Source organism: Hydra vulgaris, chromosome 08 (assembly GCF_038396675.1).
Source record: "Hydra vulgaris chromosome 08, alternate assembly HydraT2T_AEP".
Classification (NCBI taxonomy): Eukaryota; Metazoa; Cnidaria; class Hydrozoa; order Anthoathecata; family Hydridae; genus Hydra; species Hydra vulgaris.
The window spans coordinates 32,536,000-32,558,625 of record NC_088927.1 but is presented as its reverse complement, the minus strand read 5'-3'; the positions used below and the strand labels follow the sequence as shown (position 1 = coordinate 32,558,625).

The 22,626-nt window shown below is 27.3% G+C and overlaps 1 protein-coding gene across 1 annotated transcript; it reads right to left on the bottom strand.

Moving 5' to 3' along the window:
• Window positions 1-6,894: 6,894 nt before the first annotated feature.
• LOC136083256 (52 kDa repressor of the inhibitor of the protein kinase-like) lies at window positions 6,895-13,474 on the bottom strand. The gene is made up of 11 exons (XM_065802657.1): window positions 13,429-13,474; window positions 13,316-13,339; window positions 13,203-13,226; window positions 12,919-12,942; window positions 12,738-12,761; window positions 12,641-12,664; window positions 12,499-12,522; window positions 12,399-12,422; window positions 12,252-12,314; window positions 8,424-8,654; window positions 6,895-8,264 (listed from the first exon to the last, which is right to left on the bottom strand). The coding sequence occupies exons 1-11, from the start codon at window positions 13,472-13,474 to the stop codon at window positions 6,895-6,897; spliced, it is 1,878 nt and encodes a 625-aa protein (XP_065658729.1).
• Between the last annotated feature and the right edge of the window lie 9,152 nt (window positions 13,475-22,626).

The following is a 22,626-nucleotide window of genomic DNA, read 5'->3' as shown; positions in this document are numbered from 1 at the left end:
AAGGAAAGCTTCAGGATTATGCGTATTTGCTTGCTTGCTTATTAGTAATATAGTTTCTTTGTACAAATTCCTTTTTTTCTTTTTTTAAAATTTTTCTTGACCAACACAAAAACAAAAAGTTAAAGTAGGACTTTAGGACCGATGATTTTTATTCTATTAAGTCTTTATAAAAATGTTTTATATTATATAGTGTTACGTTTTTAAATTTTTGTTGTCTTATATTTACGGTATAGACTAAGGGGCTTGGTGATAAGACCAATTATGTCTTCTTCTTGCCCCTGCTATTTGTATTTATATTATGCTTTACGACTTTAATAAATTTATATAGCAAAAAACAAAAAAAAAAAAAAAAAAAAAAAAAAAAAAAAGAGAGTATAATTTTTTTTATATGAGGGCCCCCTATAGCTGGTAGGCCCCCCCGCAACACAGGGTCCTGCGTCCAGTAGTTCTGCCACTGTATATATATATATATATGATTTCAGTGTAGACATCGTGTATAAGAGTGTATGTTATATTAATAAGAAAACATCAAACAATACGAATTCTCTGACGTCAGTTAAAAAAAAAAATTTCTTTTTTAACTGACGTCAGCAGTTGAATGGCTTCTTTTTTCGTTACGCAAGAATATAAAAAATGGAGTCCAAAATTTAGTTTTAACAAATTGCCCATTATCGAGATTGATTATTATCTAAATTATCTAAATTTTGGACTCCATTTTTTATATTCTTACGTAACGAAAAAAGAAGCCATTCAATTGCTGACGTCAGTTAAAAATTTTTTTTTTTTTTTTTATTAAACTGTTTTTTAACGTTCAAAAAATTTTGTAATATTTTACGAGCTGATGATGCTGGTATCCATAACCCAGTGAAAATTTCTCAAAATAAATTATTATTTGTATTAAGAGAATTCGAATTGTTTGATGTTTTCTTATTAATATATATATATATATATATATATATATATATATATATATATATATATATATATATATATATATATATATATATAACTTTAAAAATTTTGATCAGAATTTCAAATGCTAATAAAAAAGGTGTGCAAAACAGAAAACAACTGAAATATGTAAAAATCATTTACTTTCAAAATAATAAATATACAGAGCAACAATTTTATGTTGCTTCCTCTTCATGAACGTCAACATCGTTAACTATTTTTACTTTCGGCAACGCCCGCTTCAATAAATCGCCAACAGAGCTTCGATAGTTGCGGCATCATAACCGGTTCATTCGGATACTAAGCCTTCAAAACAAGCAAAAAAGTAAATTGCAATTATTATTCTTCTGAACACAGAAATGGTTTTTATATAAGCAATTTTTTATTTTTTTATGTAAATATAAAATTAAATTTTTTTTTAATTCAACTTAGGAATGCACAATACAATAATTGCCTAACCTTTAATACACTTGTAATGTTGCGTAGCTGTAAACTTAAGCTTGCCTTTTAATTCATCTTTACTAAATAAGTTTTGGACTTGTGGCACCATTAACTGGTTTAAAACATTTTTGACAGTTTTGCGTGCTGTTGCACCACCAATGGCTTTGATTTAAGTGATCTGAAAAATCGTTAAATCTAATAAGTTCTAAAATCTAATACCGTAAAAAAATTTATATTGCAACTTTACATTTTCACAAACACGATATTCTAAAGTTACAAGAAACGTTACTTGAACCATCAGAATGAGCATAATAGATTTCTATTTCATTAGAGTTGACCACAAATAACATACAACTACGTTGTATGTTATTTGTGGTCATCACCTGTTTTAATAGTATATAGAATACTTTTTATATATACTCCTGGAAAGTTTAATGTTTTTACCTTGTTTTTCATAGCACTAGAACTTGCTCTGAGAATTTCCTCTTCCTCATTAAAACACCTAATATATTCTTTATTTGTATTGCAGCTAACAGGAAAAAACATTAATAAAACTAGAGATACAATTTTAAAATCAGAGAAAGATTATTTGATCAGAGAAATAAAGATTATCACAAACCTTAATATCATGCGAAAACTTACGTTTATTTGTCATTTCCTTAAATGAAACACCACCATCACTTATCTTGGAAGATGTTGAATTTTTGTTAAAGTGGTACAATTCTAAACCCAATGATTGTTTGAAATCTTCATTTAATCTTTGCTATATTACACAGTCTGCATTACTTATTTTCCACGGAGATATAAGTGGCACATCCAATTGAATTGGTGATGAAAAACCAGACGGTATGCACTTTAAAGCATGCAAATTCGGACTAGAAACTCGTTCCTTTGGATTGAGCATATTTGAAACTATAAAATCACAAAAGATAGAATAAAAAACAAAATGATTCCAGAACACACCAATTGAATACCAAACATATTAAAGCTCTATACACATTAATATCATAAAGTGCATTGCATTGCATTGGTCTCATTTTATCATTTTTTTCTTTTTACTATACTAATTTCTTCAAGGTCCAACGGCAACTACTATTTAATTTTTGTTAAAACCTTATCTCAAGCCTATAACTGTAAAAAATTACCTTGCTGAACAAAGAAATTACATAAGCAAGTTTTTGAAAATATTAACTTTTCACAAATTATATAACAATATAACATGACAAAAAATAATGTAAACAGTTTTTAAAGAAATCAATACAAATGAATTGATATGTATACATACCAGGGCAATCATCATTTTCATCTTCAGTTAAAAAGTTTAACATTGCCTGACATGTTTCATAACTTCCACACTCCAAAATAAATTCTAACAATATAAACTCTTGCCAGCCAGGTTCTGGACTAGCCCATTCAGATAAATAAGCACCCACAGTTTTTTTTTCTCGAGGGGAATAGCATACTATACCTTCATCTACATGAACCCAGTGAGTAGGTACTACTGTCTTAGTGTCAATACCATCTTCTTTAATTGCAATGGTACTGTACAACCTACAATTTTAGATAATTATAAATTAAATAGCAAATAAGTCATAACAACTAAACTTACTATTTATTCTGTACAATATATCAATTCAGAATTGTAACTCTTGTATATTTTAAAGTGTTTTGAGGATAAATTTTATTTTTTTAAAAAACATATATGATTCTAGAAATAAGCTTCGTTAAAAAATGGATAAACCTTCAATAAATACATATATAACAACAAAAAATACGCAATTTTAAAAATTCACATTACTTAATAGAGATATTACAACTTTGTTATTTTTAAATGGAATACACACACATTTTCTAAGTAAGTCATGCATGTTAATTGTTTGCATTACTGGACTACAATTATGGTTTTTAATATAGTATATATTAAAAATCTTAGATTCTACAAAGTTGTCAAAGAAATTGTTTGACATGTCACAAACTAATTGATCATTTGGTAAAATGTTTTTAACAAAAACAACAAAATATTTCGTCATGAAACAAGCATTCTTGGAAACACCAATTTTAGTTATTAATTTTGCTTTACGTGGGTCATCTGATTTATGTTCACTTAAACGTTTTGCAAGTTCTACTAAAAGGTTTTGTTTACCTCGTACTAATCTTTTTAATTGTTGCAAAAAATTCTCAAACTGGAAGCAAGAAATCTTGTCCAAACTACTTTCAAAATGTTCAACATCGTCTGTTATATGCAGAAGGCAGTGAACATTTCAAACACAAAATGTGTCATCAAAATGTTTATGAGCGTTTGACACAAAATACTCCAAGAGTTTTTTTGCACGGCTCAAATATGTTCTCCTAACATCATTATTCTCCTCACACAACATGCAGGTTGCTAAAGATAAGCTGAAAAAATGTTTGTACATCTTAGGATTGAGGATATCCTTTAAAACAACTATACCCACATATAGTAAGAATGTTCTTAATTCTGTGGCTTTCCATCTATTGACGTCTTCAAAAGATCTTGTTTGACGCACAAAATCTGATGGCAATTTCCCATTTAAATTAATGAGTAAACGAGAAGTCTCTTTTAAATAAGGTGTTGATAAACGACCGTTAAATATTCGGGCATATGTACTTTTGTAGTAGTATAACATACGTCTCATAACACCTAAATTAACTATGTGCATATAGTCAAGAGCAAAATCCTGAATCATGTCTAAATCTTCAATGTCAAACAGTAGAGTTCCTGTATGATGATATCACCGACCATCTTTATCTTGTAGAGAGTATAGTCCAGCTTTTAAATCAGCATTGTTTCTATCTGTAACTGTTTCGTGACATTTATCATAAACAATACAACCACTAACATAAAAACCACGCAAATTGCATCTCTCACATGCATAGTATCCAGAATGTTCAACTGTGCATTTTAAGAGTGTCCTAGCAGGAGCATCACATGTTATTGCTAATAAAGAAATATTGTAGATCTTACTTAATATTTCTTCTGGCTGTTTGAAAGTTTTTAACTCTTCTGCAAAATCTGCTAATAATTCAGAATCACACGGCTTTATTTCACCGCCATTCAATCCAACAATAAACGGTTTAAAATATCTAAATTGACAAAGTATAGGCCAAACTTGGTTGGCACTGGATTCAAAGAGTGGTAGACCATCTACATTACAAATAAGATTAATTTTAGTGGAGTTAAAGTCTTGAACTTGCAATATATTTTCAATACCTTGTTTTATGCCAAAGTAAACGTAATTTCCATTTTTTAAAGATGCTGTTTTCACAACTTTTTTTGTACCCAAAAGTGTCTTTGCGTCTTTTGGCATTTCCTGGTGCCCATGACAATTTAAAATTGTCAATAAATCATTGGTACATTGCCTTGTGCAGTTGTGTTTTAAACTCCAATTTTTTATTTCATTTTGAAAAACAACTGTTTCAAATGGCTCTTTTTCAATATCACTATCGTTTAAAGACAAATACATTTTATCCTGATAAAATGTATTTGTGTTCAAAGACAAATACATTTTATCCTGATAAAATGTATTTGTGTTTAAAGACAAATACATTTTATCCTGATAAAATGTATTTGTGTTTAAAGACAAATACATTTTATCAGGATAAAATGTATTTGTGTTCAAAGACAAATACATTTTATCCTGATAAAATGTATTTGTGTTTAAAGACAAATACATTTTATCCTGATAAAATGTATTTGTGTTTAAACACAAATACATTTTATCCTGATAAAATTTATTTGTGTTTAAAGACAAATACATTTTATCCTGATAAAATGTATTTGTCTTTAAACCGCCTTTAATATCTATGAATCTCTTTTCTTAATTTTCAATAATTGAATCAGAAGACAAAACATATTTTTGTAGAACTGTGTTTAAGGTTTAATTACCAAGTTTAACTTGAATACATAACATTTTCTGCAGCAAAATTACATACAGAACTGCACTCTGTGAGTCTTCAAAATCTGAACTTTTTAAATTTTCCTTTCGATTAAAAGATTGAGAAAATTCAGACAACTTTTTTAGAACTTTGCCAGTCTGTAAGCCGCTTTTTACTAAATTTAAATAATCTATTAGTTTAACTTATATATAAATATAAATGCAACTAAGGGGCGGATGCAGAAAATTATTTGGGTACGTCCAAAAAGAAAAAAAAAAAAGGTCCTCTTATTCTAAATGTTATGAATTCTAAGAACATTTAGGACTTTAAGATTATGGTGTAGGGGGCCCATCCCCCCTGGCTGATACCCCATTATAAAGTTATACGATTACACATTACTGTTTCAAATTTATATATTTGTTATTTAAAAAATTCTTTACATTAGGTATTGTAATATTATAATGAACAGCCGTGATGTAATAGCTGCATGTTTCAGAAGCAAGATATCCCTGGTTCAAAGAAAGCTTTGGTAAAGAAGGAGGCACGAATTTCCTAGTAAATCCTCTTCAGCTACGCTCTGTGATAAGACTGTTACAACTAAGGGCACCTAAAAACAAAACAAAAAAACAATCAATATGGAGTTATATAAAAATATATTTAGTGTCACATTCTAGTATTCCAGTTAGCTAAAAAAAAAATTGTAAACCCATCTTCATTCTTTTCAACCTTGCTGATAAACAAATCTAAAAAAAAAAAATCATAACATTTGTAATCATAACACAAAACTTTAAAAGAATGAACCGCAACAAAATCGATACACCTGAAGGTATCAGCAAAAAACATTGTATGACAATAATTAGTTCATGCCAAATCATGTTTTATAAAAATGTGTGGCTATGAAAATAGCCTTTTTACCTAGCGGTAATGAATTTTTTTTTTTTTACTTTTTTTATTTTTTATTATTTATTTAAAACTTAATCTACGATTATTAATTGCAAATTTATCAATAACTTTTTCGATATCTATTACTGACTCAGTATGAATATTCATCAAAGCTAAACCATTTAAGCGTTCCTCTACCATTGCGCTTCGCGTATAATTTTTCAGGCGCCGAAGCTAAGAAAATGTGCGCTCACATTCACATGAAGTTAAAGGAAAGGTAGCAAGTAACTGTAGAATAATTTTTATGTTCTCAAAGCCAGGAAAATTTATTGCTTTTAAAGTCTCAGTAATATTAGAAGGGACATTACCTTCAAAATTTAACCAATAAGCTTCCCATAGGTCAAGCTCACCAGGTAAAGCTAGTGGATTTGGTAAATCTGCCCTGTAAAATTCACTAAAAGGTACTATACATTCTTTCCAACTAGTGTCACGAGAACTTCGAACTTCTGAAATCATTTTAGTAGGAACTAGGACAAGCACTTTATTTTATGGTAGTGTTGTCAAACCTAGTGCCTAGTTCAGTACTCAGATGATTTAACAAAGGAAATGTGATTGCTATTTTAAAATAATCAGAAACGCATTCCGAAGGAGGATTATTTCTGTTTTTTGAAATAAATGAAGTTCTTGGCTTAGCTTCAGTAACATTTAGCTCATGGGCTATTTTTAGAGCTTGTTCTTGGACATTTGATGGTGTTGATCAGCTATACTTCTAAGCGAAGATATAACATCTTTTAATGCCCGAATAAGATTTAAACCATCATAAATATCATTACTCTTTGACTGCAACATTCGTGTTACTGGAAGAGTAATGTCAAAGACATTTCTTGTTATACATAAAGCAACAATAAAGTCAAAACTTGTTATTAACTTCAGAAGCGAGGATGCACTGGAAGACGTTGAGTGATTAAAACTCTTATTAACATTTAAAGACATTTCTTCAAGACAAGAAACCAAAGAAATAAAAAGTTCTTGAAAAGTATCCAAACCATTAACTTTTTCTACCCAACGTGTTCTGCAAACATCTTTCAATTTTTTTTGACCAGCAACTGGAGCAGTTCTTTCAATGTGCTCCTCTAAATTTTGTTGCCTTGTAGGTGAAAGATTAAAAAAGTATGATACATCTTTAACATGCGCCAGAAGATTTTTGACATATTGAACATTGCATGATGCACAAGTGGCTAAATTAAGTCTATGACTGTAACAATGAACATATATAGCTTTTTTATTAAGATTTAAAACACGAGATGATAACCCTTTGGTGTGTCCAGACATTGCCCCATCACCATCATATGACTGTCCTCTACAATTCATGATATCCAACAAAAAATCTGAAATACTTTTTAACAAAACACAAAATAATCCTTGACCAGTAACACCATTAGTGCAATGTAAGAAACTAATAAATTCTTCTCTTATATTGAACTTGGAATCAACAAATCGTATTACTAATGATAGTTGTTCTTTATTATTACTGTCTGAGGCTTCATCAGCTATAATAGAAAAATACTTAGAGTTTTTAATTTCTCCAATTATTGCGTCAGTAACAACTTCTCCACAACACTTTATTAGTTGATTTTGTGATGTCTTAGATATGTAGGAAGCATTTTGTTGATGATACTTGAGATGATCTTCAAGAATTTTATCACCAGCTTGAACACGGAAATGTAGCAATTCAATAAAATTTCCTGCAGTGTGATTAGAAAATTTACCATTTTCAGGATGAAACTTAGAGTCGTCTCTATGCCCACGTAAAGAAAGCCCAAGACGCCCACAAAGCATAATTGTTTCAATAATAGGTTGCAATAACTGTCGATTTTTGGAAATCTGTGATTGAACTATTTTTTGGGATATAATGTCTATTGATTCTGTTTTACAAGACCAAATCGATGATAATGAAAATAAAACTTGAGCAGTTTTTACATGTAAACCTTTATTTCTGCAGACAGACTTATTGTTTTTGCCAAGCACATGTTTCTGAAAGTAACGAGAAGCATCATTCCAGCGATCATAAAGCTTACTAAATAATCTTTCAGCTTAACTACATTCAAATGGAAAATTGTGCTCAAAAAGTACACATGGTAAACAGAAAGCTCCATCAAATATATTTGAGTATGTAAGCCATGGACATTTTTCTATCCATGTAAATTGAAAACTTTGTCCATTTTTATTTTTAGGAAAAATAAATTTCTTACTAGGAACAAAAACAGATTGAACTAAATTTTGAAGTTCAGAATCATTTAAGGCTTTTGCAACATTTGAATAACGAGTATAGTTAGAAACCAAATAACCAATATCGTAATTATTGGAGGGTAAAGAAAATGGTTCACAAAAAGTAACTTTACTAAAATTGGATAAAGATGTAGATGATTGACTAGAAACTAGCATAGATTTATTTTTTATTTTTTCTTGCAAAAGATTACAATCTTGATGTTTAGATTCAACATAGAAATTTATATTAGTCTGTAACTTTTTGCTAATTCCATCGCAAATTTTGCGTTTTAAATTCTCTCTCATTAATAAAGTGTATAATGGTTGTGTTGAATACCTTCGTAACAAAAAAGGAGAGAAAAAAGATTTAACATTGTTTAATGAATTTATAAGAGGTAAAATAGTATGGCTAAATAAACTTTTATACTTTGATAGACCAAAATCTGGGTATAAACATTCTATTTTTTTGCTGCAAACACTTGACAATGCAAGAATAAAAGGAAAGAAGACCAGCTTTTATCATTACAATTATTAACAGCTTCCTCTTGTACCAATTCTTCACATTTTTTTCCTGTATCCAAAGAACTTAGGGAGACTGACAAAGGAAGAATGTTATCAAAACATAAAAAAGAGCTTGGATTATTATTAAAAACATTGAAAAGTTGGGTGGTTATAATAAAAATCAGCGTTTAGGAAAAGTTTAATTGAGGTCAATAATCTTAAATCATTAACTATACAGTTATTCCCAGATATACATAGGGAGATAGAACTGTATAGACAGTTTCCAGTTGTTTGAGACCTAAGATATACGTAAAATATAACAATTAAATAATTTTCATTAAATTTATTATGTGTATTTTTAAGTTTTATATTTATTAGTTTTACATTTATTACTTAAAAAAATCAATACATTGTATCAATTACGAAAGTTACAAAATCTTTGGAATAAAGATTTCGTAACTTTTAAGTGTCTCATCTTTAAAAGAGTCAACAATATTGGCATCTTTAAAAGAACTGACATTTGTTTCCAACTTTTTTTTCCAGGAGATTAATTTTATTTTGTCATTTTGCGGCATGGCTGTTTTGACTTCGTTATTAAGCTTCGTGATTTCAATTTCGAGCGACATTTTGAATATTTGGTAATTTGATAATTTTATAAGTTTATGATTCCATTTTTAATTTTGTAAATTTTATATATTTCAGGGCGTATGTCAAAGGGGACGTCCGACAATTTTTTTTTATCAAATAATAAATTGCGAAGACTAAAATTTAAAAAAAGATACACTATATAATCATATAAAATTGGGGACATCCATTGGTGTATTGTATTGTGTATTTGTTATTATAATTTTTTTCACCTCCTGATAACCGTATAACAAAAGATTTTAAAAAATATTTAACTTAGGGTGCATGTCGAAAGGGACGTCCAAAATTTATTTTAAGTAAAGAGTTCTATTAATAATTTTTTTAACAAATTAAATCCAAAATTAACAACAATTTTCATTTTATAGTGAAATAAAATTGGGAGCGTCAATTAATGTTTTTTAACAAATATTATTTATCAAAAATTGTTTTGAGTTCCGGTTCATAACTATTTTTATGTAAACTTTAAAATCTCGCTTAAACAACTCGCTTTAAACAAGAACCCGTTACGTTATAAAAAATTATAGTCAGTTATATAAATATAACTGACTATAATTTTTTATCAGAGGAAGCTGCTCCTTTTTATTAACCCTGGTACAACTTTCTCTCAACCCTCTCTCAACTCCAAAACATGAACCTTGATGAACAAGGCTGCTGAGCGGTACCTTCAGGGACGTGGTGGGAGTCAAACTCCCACCTACAAGGCAAGCGCTCTACCACTACACCACGACCTAGTTATATATATATATATATATATAGATATATATATATATATATATATATATATATATATATATATATATTATGTGTGTATAAATAGATATATGTATATATATATATATATATATATATATAAATATATATATATATATATATATATATATAAATATATATATATATATCATGTGTGTATATTATACACACATCTAATTTATATCATGTGTGACAATCTAATATATTTATATATATATATATATATATAAATATATATATATAAATATATATATATATATATATATATATATATATATATATATATATATATATATATATATATATATATATATATATATATATATATATATATGTATCATGTGTGTATATACACATATCTAATTTTGCATGTATATGCATGCAAAATTAGATATGTGTATATACACACATGATATATATATATATATATATATATTAGATTGTCATACATGTTTGTATATACCCACATGTATAAATAATATTTTCATATATCTAGTATATATAATTATATTTAAATGTATAGTGTAATTATTATAATATACATTTAAATATAATTATATATACTATTTAAATGTATAATAATTATACATTTGAATATTAAAACATTGACATTAAAAAAAATTAATTTACATTAGGTACGTGAGTAAAAAATTTCAAATTGTTTGAATACTCTAATGTTATATATCATTAGAAAGAGGATTATTACAGTATTTTAAAGGTGAAAAAATTATCAAAATCGAACAATTGATTCAAAAGTTATGACGGTTTAAGTAGCGATTTTTCTATATATGGATTTGTTGAAGAAACTGTGGTCAAAATAAGTTTTTCTTCACTTAAATTGTCATAACTTTGCCAATTCTTATCGAAATACAAATATCTTGGTGTCAAAAGATAGGTGTAAGAGTGGGTTACAACTTTATGTTAAACTTTAACCACCGGGTGTATCGGATGGACAGAGGGGGCACCAAACCACCACCTCGCCCGCATAAAACTGAACACTTTTTTCAGAAATTTTTTTTTTTTAAATACATAAGCAATATAAATACACAAAAAAGTTGTTTTAAATTTATAGTAAACCACCAAAATATACGAGAGGTGAATGTTAGCAATAGAGGTGGGTGTGGTGGCGATTGGTGTATCACACCCTAGGATCAAAAACGACTTGATTTTATAAATATTTATATCTTTACTATAATGAGTAAAATTAGTACACAATATAAAATTATGTTATACAATCTTACGTATAAAAGATACCCCCCCCCCCCTCTCCACTCAACCTAAAAAAAATAATTACTTTTTTCAAAATTTGAACAATAAATTTAAAAAATAAATTAAAAAATTGGAAATAAATTAAAAAATAAATTCATACCAGACAACCACCAAATATGTGAGGTTAATGTAAAACTCACAGTAGATATGTTGATGATGTTTTAGTACTATAATATCAAAAAATGTTTTAATTCTTGAAATATCTGATTGAATATTTAAAGTACAACAACAAAGAAGTAAAAAACATATTCCACTAGATTAAAAGATACATTAGTGGTGCATCCATGGTCATAAGAGAGTGGAGTATAAAGGAGGGCGTATTCAAATATGTCATAAGAAAGAGGCATTCTAATGCCCCTTCCACTTCTTACCAAAAATTGTTATTTAATTGGATATTTATTACAAAAAAAATTATACAACTACTAATGTGGGGCTATAAGTCAATGGGCTGTAAAAAACATGTCATCTTTCTAACCAAGTATAGCAAAAACCTATAATAAAGTCTTTCATGTGATTATTACATTAACAGAAGTAAGGACCATACAAAAATTGCAAATATTTTTTAATATAAACTCATGTGGCAAAGTTGATATATATAGCCTTACAAGTTGCAACAGATAAAGAAAAAAAAGCATAATAATAAATACTTAAATCAATTTTCAAAGAAAGAAAGTATATGTCATTAGCAACTGGAACAGATGAAATTTGCACTAATATAAAGAAATTGGCATAATAAACTAAAATCAAATTCTTGTAATAATTTTCCAATTACAAGTTCACTTTATACACCTTACCAATTCGTTCAGATGACGATGGCACTAAAAAATAAACATAAAATACAGCCACGTCTTAAAATTATTTGGTTGTTAAAAAGTAAAAATATGTAAACCTTACCAGTATTAACAGAAAAAGATAAAACTAAAAAATAAAAATACATTACATTATCTTGCAACTATATATGTAAACTATTTGTCGATACTGGAAAATATTTCTTATTTAAGATCTATAAATTCTTATTGAAAATATATGACATTACCAAATGGAACAGATGCAAGTGGCACTAAAATAAAAAATAAAATCTTGTATTTATTTTGTAATAACAATCATGTTGAAAGGTTTAGATTATACCTTACCAACTTGTTTCGATGATGATGGCACTAAAAAATAAAAATATAAAATACTATAGCATAGACTTATATGATCAAAAAATGTTATATGAAAAACTTTATATGAAAAAATTAAATAATATAGCACAACCTTAAAATAAATTAGAAATTAAAATCATATATGAAAATAAAAGTATAAAAACCTTACCCATTATAAATGATGAAGTTGATACTAAAAAACAAAAAATGCAATACACAACATAACTGTATAATTATTTAATAATTGAAACCATACTTAAAATTATTTGTAATTAACAATATATATATACATACATATATATATATATATATATATATATATATATATATATATATATATATATATATATAAATATATATATATATATATATATATATATATATATATATATATATATATATATATATATATATATATATATATATATATATATATATATATATAAACCTTACCAACAGTAACGGATGAAGATAATACTAAAAAATAAAAAGACAATACACAAAACAACCTTACAATTATTTTATAATTAAAACTATACTGAAAAATAATAATATATAAAACTTACCAACAGTAATGGACGATGATGATACTAAAAAATAAAAAAACAATACACAACATAACCTCACAATTATTTAGCAATTATAATCATATCGAAAAGTAAGAATATATAAACCTTACCAGCAGGAATAGACGACAGTGACACTAAATATGAATTAAATGGCATAATATAAGTCTCCTTCCATTAATATATATATATATATATATATATATATATATATATACATATATATATATACATATATATATATATATATATATATATATATATATATATATATATATATATATATATATATATAAATTCTCTCACCAATTATCGAAGTAAGGTTTGCTAAAGATAAAGAAAATAAATTAAAATTGTTGGAATGTGAATGGAATATATTTCAACTTTAAAATGCACTTGTTTCGCGTTATAATATCTATATAATGATGTATTAACAAAGTATACACTTTAAAATATTGAAACCTACAAAAATTACATATTTGTTTGCCATATTCACCTAAATACCAATTTTAATTTAAAACATTTACTTGAAGTTTATATTTGTAATGATGTATCAATTAGTTATATGTTGAAAAATATAGAAATCTATGAAACTTACGTATCTGCTGGCCGTACTCACCTAAATACCAATTTTAAATCAAAACGTTTATTCAAAGCTAACAAGGAATACTAACACAGCATACAAATACTTTTAAATGATATAGTAACTAAAACAATCTAAACTAAACTTACTGATTGTTTGTTCTAATTTGTCTACAGAAAAAAAAAAGTGACTTAATAAAATGTAAGAATTAGGTATGCAAAAATACAACTAACAACAATCTACATAGGCATATTAAAGAACTGTATTTGAAAACTAATAGTAAATGACTAAATACTAAATTAATTCATATAATAGGGATATAACTGACTGATCCTCTGTAAAGCAAGTTCATCTAAACAAATTAAATTAACTTTATTTTTACAAAGTAATATAAAAATTTGCATATAGTAAGTCATTTGTATATATATATATATATATATATATATATATATATATATATATATATATATATATATATATATATATATATATATATATATATATATATATATATATATATATATATATATATAATAAAAATAACTGCTGAGCTATTGAAAAAAGAAAGTAACTAACTGATGTTGTTGGCTGACGCCATTTCACAACTTAGAGCATCTAAAACATCGAAAGAAATATTTAAGTTATACATAAAGGTTTAGATAGTGGCCAAATAATAATTTAAAAATAGTTTAATAAATTTATATAAAAATAACTTATTTATTAGTTATAAATTATAATCTAAAGGCTTTCCTTGTTAAATAAAGACAACGTTCAAACTTCAAATTAGATATGATTCATAACTAATTTGATTCATATATAAATTATATTATGAATATGATACAAAATACTATGATAATAGTATTTTGATAAATAATAACTAAAAAATAAAAATTGAATAGATAAAATATAGACTATATCCTGGACATTAATTTCACCACAGAAGTACAACTAAAACTTGGACATCAATAAACTCGGTAATATATCAATTGAGTATAATTAAAACCAAATTAATAATAAGCTTCAACTATTCTTCTTTCTAAAAATACTCTGTTGATAACGAATACTAAAAAGGGAGTTAAGATACACGAAAACTTTAAAGTTCTTGACTCAGGTTTATTTATTAATACAGATTTTAGTTATATGGTTATATATAGTGTTCTTGTTGTGGAAAAATATGTTTAGAAATTAAATGTCCATACAACCTTAGAAACAACATATTACAAGATACAGTTGAAAATAAAAAAAACTAGTTATCTTTATGTAGAAAAAGGTGGTCACTTTCACTTAAAAAAGACCATGCATATTACTATCAAGTTCAAACTCAACTTCTTGTTACTGAATATGAATTCTGTGATTTTTTTGTATGGACAATGAAGAAATTTTTAGCTCTTAGAATTCCTTGCGATAAAAATTTGATAGAAAAATTTTTAACGTATTGAAGGAGTTTTTTAAAAGAGTTATCCTTCCTGAACTAATTTCAAAGTTTTAATGTTTTATCATTGCAAGATAAGATTTGCTACTGCCACATGAGTTCAAAAGACGACGATACGATTGGTTTTGCTCAGAATGCAGACGAAAAAGAAACGTTTTAAAAGTAAAAAAGAAACATGCTACGAAAGCAACAATTCTATATTTCATTAACAGTTTTACATAAATATATGTTATACAGATACATTCTATTTTTTTATATATATTATATTTAGTTATATAGATAGAATTGTTTTACATTCATTTAAAGAAAAATATGTTTATTAAACTAATATGATAACATGTTGTCAAATTATTATTCAAAGTAAATGCTAATAAAATGCTACTAAAGATGGACATAAGTTAACTAAAGCACAAGCAGAATGAACAATTTTATCTAATGTTGTATTAGATTCTCCGTCTTTAGTAAACAAATAGTCAATTGGTATTTTGTTGTTGAGAATTGAAAACTTTTGTCGTTAAACATGTTGAACGCGCTCAACATGTTTAACGTTTAATGTCTAACGTTTGCTAATTGACGTGTTTTGATAACTTCAGTAGCACTAAGCTGATCTTTTCCCCGCGTAAAAGCAGGAATTTCCAGGTGTGCTCCGAATGACCCTACAACATCATCAACAAGGGGCGAATTAAGTGATCGCGAATTAAAAATTCCGTAAAAAATTTTGGTCTTTAAATTTTAAGTTTTTTAAAAAACCGTGAACTCAGTTTTTATGGATCTTAAAAATCAACTATATTTAATTTCATCATGACTCCTCATAACTTACAGGTTTAAAGTAATACTTTTATAAAACAGCCGTTAATCTAGCTAAACTAACCACTGTATTATGTATTTACATAGCAAGGTAAAAACAAATACAGGATTCAAATACTTAAGAGCCATTGTCTGAGAAATCTAGGCAAAGTCTGGAAGTGATGTCTTCAAATTGTACTCATTTTTAGATATTTTGTAAAATACAATGAAAATGGGCCACTAGTAATTTTTTTTTCAAAAATTTTTATTGATTACGGAGATATTGGGTCCCAAAATTTGGCCCGTTTTGAGAAAATTTTGCGCATGGAGTGCAATTGCTACTTTGAGGAGTAGTTTTAGCAACATGAATATGACAGAAACATTTCTTTTTAATTTTTTTACTAATCTGGGTAGGTTTCTACAGTAAAAGTAAAAATTCAACATGATTACATTTTCAGTTGTCTAGAAATTGTGGTCCGAAACCACAAAGTTTGAAATTTTACCCTAACTTTGAGCTCTAATATCTCTTAAGGCCAATACTTGCACGTAGTTTTTTTAGGTGTTTTTGAAAGACACTAAGACATACATGGATTTTTTGAAACAAAAACCATGTGCATGCAAGGACCTGGGAAGGAGTAACCTGCCAAAAATCACTTTTTGCGTTCAACGCGCTTTGATAGATTACCCATAACAACTGTGGCCTTAGGTCCACCATAAACAGTATAAGTTAATTATTTTCCTTAAGTATGCATCTTCCAATATATGAAAAAAAATCCATGTGCTCTGGTGATAAAAAGCCTACAGAAGTCCTAGAAGTAGCCTTATTTTGCCAATTTTTTAACTAAAAAAATACCCTAGCAACGGTATAGATATACTTAGCAACGGCTACTTTAAGGTGGTAGTATAGTAATTAGCAAAAAAAAAAAAAAATCAACTTTTTCAAATAAAAAAAAATTCTGCAATGTGTAATATAACATCAATAAGAAAAAAAAAAAAAAAAAAAAAAAAAATTATGACAAATCTTCTTCAGCATAAATATCGCTGAAGGCCCATAAATGGGGTAAACTGCGACAGAGATTTTTCTAGAACCCTTATATATTTTTTATTGAAAATTTGGCTGGTGATATATTACATGTGGCATTGCAACATAGACTAGAAGATTTTGATATGGTCAAAAAAATCAAAAAATATTTGCATTTGTGTAAAATTTTGCAATTTTGGGGGTAATTTATGAAAAAAAATGATTAAAAATTACTGAACGAGAGAAGCAATAAAAATTATCCTAGTGTATGTTGTAGATACTAATGTAGTGAGTATGTGTGCCAAATTTCAAGTAAATCTGATAATTGGTTTTTTTAAAAATCCACGTCGCAAACCCTAAATACATGATTTTAAGAAAAACGCAATTAAAAAAAAAAAGAAGAATAAAATAGTTCAAAATTCACCACTTTTATAAATTACACCATGGCCTACTATATAACACGGCCGGTATCATGAAATAAATTAACCCCCATAATAAATTAACTCCCGTTGCGTAAAAAATTACCAGGGGAGTTAATTTATTTCGAAATAGATTAACTCCCCTTGAAATAAATTAACCCCTGTCGGCGAAACAAATTAACTCCCCATAATATATTAACTCCCTTGGAATAACTTATACGAATTACAAAAAAAGTTTTAACTTGATGTTTTCCAAATGTGTTGTTTTTAAATCTGTTAATTAGTTATTGATATGGATATAAATTATATTTCTACTATTATAATATCATATATCAATAGTGGCAATGAATATATATATATATATATATATATATATATATATATATATATATATATATATATATATATATATATATATCATATATATATATATATATATATACATATATATATATATATATATACATAGGGAGAGTGGGGGCATAACAGCCCTCGTAACGTTTAGATTAATGGACTATGAAAATAAAAACGGCATGCGTTTTTTTAACAGTGTATTTCGATAAACACATCATTAAGCTTTAAATTGCTGCAATAAAGAAAAAAATAAAACGGTTTTTAAAAACGTTATAACACAAAAATTACACTTAGTAAAAAAAACGGTTGTGCCCCTATAGAGAGGCACAACTGCACCCTAAAAAATATATATATATATATATATATATATATATATATATATATATATATATATATATATATATATATATATATATGTATATATATATATATATATATATGTATATGATATATATATATATATATATATATATATATATATATATATATATATATATATATATATATATATATATATATATGTATGTATATATATTTAGGGAAGTGGGGTCATAACAGCCCCCGTAAGCTTTAGATTAATGAAATATGAAAATAAAAACGACCTGTGTTTTTTTATCAGTGTTTTTCAACAAACAACAACAACAACAAAAAAAAAGCTTTTAATTTTAGCAATATAGAAAAAAACACAACAGTTTTTGAAAATGTTATTAAACAAAAATCCCAAAAATAACTGGGGGTATACTTTTCGTGGTACAATTTCTGCAGGTGTATCATTTTTTGTTTCTACAGTCTTGTTGACTGTTATTTTTAGTTTTTATAACCATCATTTTTGCCAGTTCCTCTTTATATGGTGAACTGGTGAGTATAGCTGTTTTGCCCTTTTGGCATCGTTTGCGAGTTTGCTGAGTTTTCTTATTTGAAATACTTACAATTTTTGCAGATTTTGCAATTGTGAAAGAAGCCATAGATGTCGAAGACGAAGTTTCTGATTCAGAGCAAGATGTCAGGGATAATTCTTGCAGTGAAATAGTTTGTGTTTGAGACTTGATAGTTAGATTTGGTGTTGCTGAATACATCTCAGGAAATGACCTGTTGGTTGCTTCTGAAGGCTCAAACATCCAATCATCAAAAACTTCAGGATTAAGTGGACTTATTCCAGTCTTTCTAAAACAATTTACAAGCTGTCAACGTGTTTGCAGATTTCATAAAAGCTATTCCAAATAGTTCTGGAATCTGATATTTGGTCACAACTCTAGGATAATGTGTACGCAGCCAAATTCGAACTTCGTTAGAATAGTTGCTACTAAATGGTGCCATGAAGGAGATATCTAGTGGCTGCAGATGGTGTGAACAATGTGATGGAAAGCAAATAACAGTAACACAATTTTCACATGCTTTCATTATGAACTCCATATTTTTTGTATGTGTTGCATGACCATCTAATAATAGCAGTACAGGTCTTTTTTTGGATGGCATTACAAAGGACAGAAAATGGTCAAACCACTTCAAAAATATATCTGTTTGCATCCAACCACTAGGGTGATATGATGCAATAATACCCGGAGGAGCTTTTTTGATAATATTAACATTCTTGGGAGCTCTAACATGGGGGGAAATAATCAAGGGGGCACATATATACCAGAGGCACTCATACACATTTTGATTGTTATGATTTTCCCTCGTTCAGCTGATGTTAGAGTTCCAACTTGTTTTTTCCCATCTTAGCAACTACTTTTGACACTTTTTTTGGTTCTGAAGAAATTAACGTTAACATTATATATATTATTTGGAGTTATGTTATTTTCATCTATGCTTTTAGTCAATAGTTCAAAAATTTTATTCACAGCAGGTCGGTTAAATCCTATTGCTCTAGCTCCAGAAGTTCCCTCTGGCATACGCAAAGAAATAACAGGATTGCGTTTTAAAAAGCTTTCTGCCCACTGGTAGCCTGCCATTCCTGTTTTTTTGTTAAAGCTATGTGACATCTTGTTCTTTTCAGCTAGCTGAAATGCCAATTCTCTCAAATCTTTCATTGTAACTGGAAACAAGCAACTTTCTAGAAAAATTAGGTGTTTAGCTAACTCTTACTCTTGTTCAAGGTTAGAAACTGATTTAAAATTTCCAAGTTTTTTTACTGAACAACTACTTAGTTCTAAACTCCCTTGCTGAAGTCTTTTTATTCTGTCTCGCAGTGTCGTTGTTGGGATATAAAACATTAACGATGCCTTCTTATGCCCCATTTCCTTCTTTATTACTGATTCAATAGCTGCTTTCATTAAATTTTCTTTCCAGGATTGTCGATGAGTTAGACGTTTGTATTTTCTAAGCATATTAGGTAACTGTATGCACAAAATAAAAATTTCTCTATCACACAAAAAATATAATAAAAATCTATATATATACAATATCTCTATATATATCTCTCTATATATATATATATATATATATATATATATATATATATATATATATATATCTATACATATATATATATATATATATATATATACATATATATATATATATATATATATATATATATAGATATATATATATATATAGATATATATATATATATATAAATTATATATGTGTGTGTGTGAGTGAGTGTATTAATATATACTAGTCAGCTATATAAACTCTATTATATTATAATAGAGTTTATATAGCTGACTAGTATGTGTGTATTAATATATACTAGTCAGCTATATAAACTCTATTATATTATAATAGAGTTTATATAGCTGACTAGTATATATTGATAACACACACACACACACTCACACCACACACACACACACACACACACACACAACACACACACACCACACACACACACACACACACACCACTAACTCACACACACACACACACGAACACACACACACACACACGCATATATATATATATATATATATATATATATATATAATATATATATATATATATATATATATATATATATATATATATATATATATATATATATATAGAGAGAGGAGGGAGAGAGAGAGAGGAGGAAGAGAGAGAGAGGAGGGAGAGAGAGAGGAGGGAGAGAGAGAGAGAAGAGAGAGAGAGAGAGAGAGAGAGAGAGAGAGAGAGCGAGAGAGAGAGAGGAGAGAGAGAGAGAGAGGAGAGGGAGGAGAGAGAGAGGGAGGAGAGAGAGTATATACTATAGTATAGATATAAACTCTATAACCTTAGACATTATTATTAGCAAACGAGAATGGTTTTGAAGTATTAGTATTAAAACAATAGTAATAGTAGATCAAAACAATAGCTATAGTATTGCACGAACTTCTATTAATACTATTATTCTACTAATATTATTATTCCACGGCTGTTTCACGCAATGTAAAATTGGGACTTACGTCACGAGTCTAGCAAAAACAATTTCCGCATAAAAAGTTTTATAAAAATTTTGGCAAATAAAATATAAAAATTCAATAACTTTAAAGTAATGGGTTTTTTTTTCTATAAACGCTTTAATCTTCAAATTAAAAAAATTTACAAGAACTATCTTTCTTGGTTAAATAAATATTTACTTTAAACAAAATAAAAATTAACATTGTTAAAATATTTTAAATGATTTTGGATGACTTTTCTGTTTTTAGCGATTTTTACGGAAAACCTGTCTTGGGCCAACCGAGATTGACTAACATAGCTACATGGCTGATGGTTGAAATTTGGAACACTTATCAATGAATGGTCTATTCTATCAGATTCCAACGTCATCCGTGTGATTTTATTACTATAGCTTAATTTTTAATGCATTTATACTTTTAAATTTATTTCTTTTAAATGTAAAATATTAATTTTTTGATGGATGACGTTAGTTATTAAAATTTCGATCTTTTATGCAGATGAAAATATAAAAACTATTTTACGTACCTCTTGCTAGTGTTAGTCAATATGCTTTTAAAACTTGGCATGTTTTACAACAAATTGTTTTAATTTTACGCTTAAACTTGTGTTAACATTTCTAAGCGATGACGTAACTTTATTGCGTTAATTCCCAAGCTATTTACTAACGAATTTTATTGAAACAACTGTTTCGGCGAGACAAATTTTGAAAGTATAAATGTAAACAAAGTTACGCGAAACTTTCTCTTTGGCAAATTGGATTGCCAAAGAGAAAGTTTCCAAAGAGAAATTTGAAGCCTCTGCAGCTACATAAGCATTACAGTTTGTCTTCCGTCTGATCGTAAAGAAATTGTTTGTTTATGAATGAACAACTAACAAGAACAAACATAAGTTGTTTAATGATGCATCATTTGTTAAACATTACTCTTGAAGAAGCATGAAGTACATTTAACATTAGAAGTCAGCAAGATTATGAAGAGTATTTTTTGTTACGGAATGGAAATAACACTATCAATTGCATGTACAAAGATGATTTACTACTTATATAACATATACCATTATATTAACTTAAAAAAATATATTTATGACAACCACAAAAACGAGTTATTTTAATTGCCTTTATTGCTATGTCTATTTATAAAAAAAAGTTGTTTGTTATTTTTCTACAGAAAAGAGTGTAAAGACATTATACAACCGAAATCGAAAACAAATAAAAACGTTTTTTTTTTAATCTTTAAAAAAAAAAAAATTTGCGTATTTTTTCCCCCAGCTAATTTTGTGTCTGTATCAGTTCACATTTAGTGTAAATAAAGTTTATGTGTTTTAAAATTGGTCTAACTATGTTTATATTAC

Coding starts and splice junctions, on each gene's coding strand:
- LOC136083256 (XM_065802657.1), bottom strand. CDS start 13,474: ATGCCATTTAATTCATATTTAGTGTCACTGTCGTCTATTCCTGCTG. Junction 13,227..13,315: donor ATCATCGTCCATTACTGTTG/GTAAGTTTTATA, acceptor TTTATTTTTTAG/TATTATCTTCATCCGTTACT. Junction 12,943..13,202: donor ATCTTCATCCGTTACTGTTG/GTAAGGTTTATA, acceptor TTTGTTTTTTAG/TATCAACTTCATCATTTATA.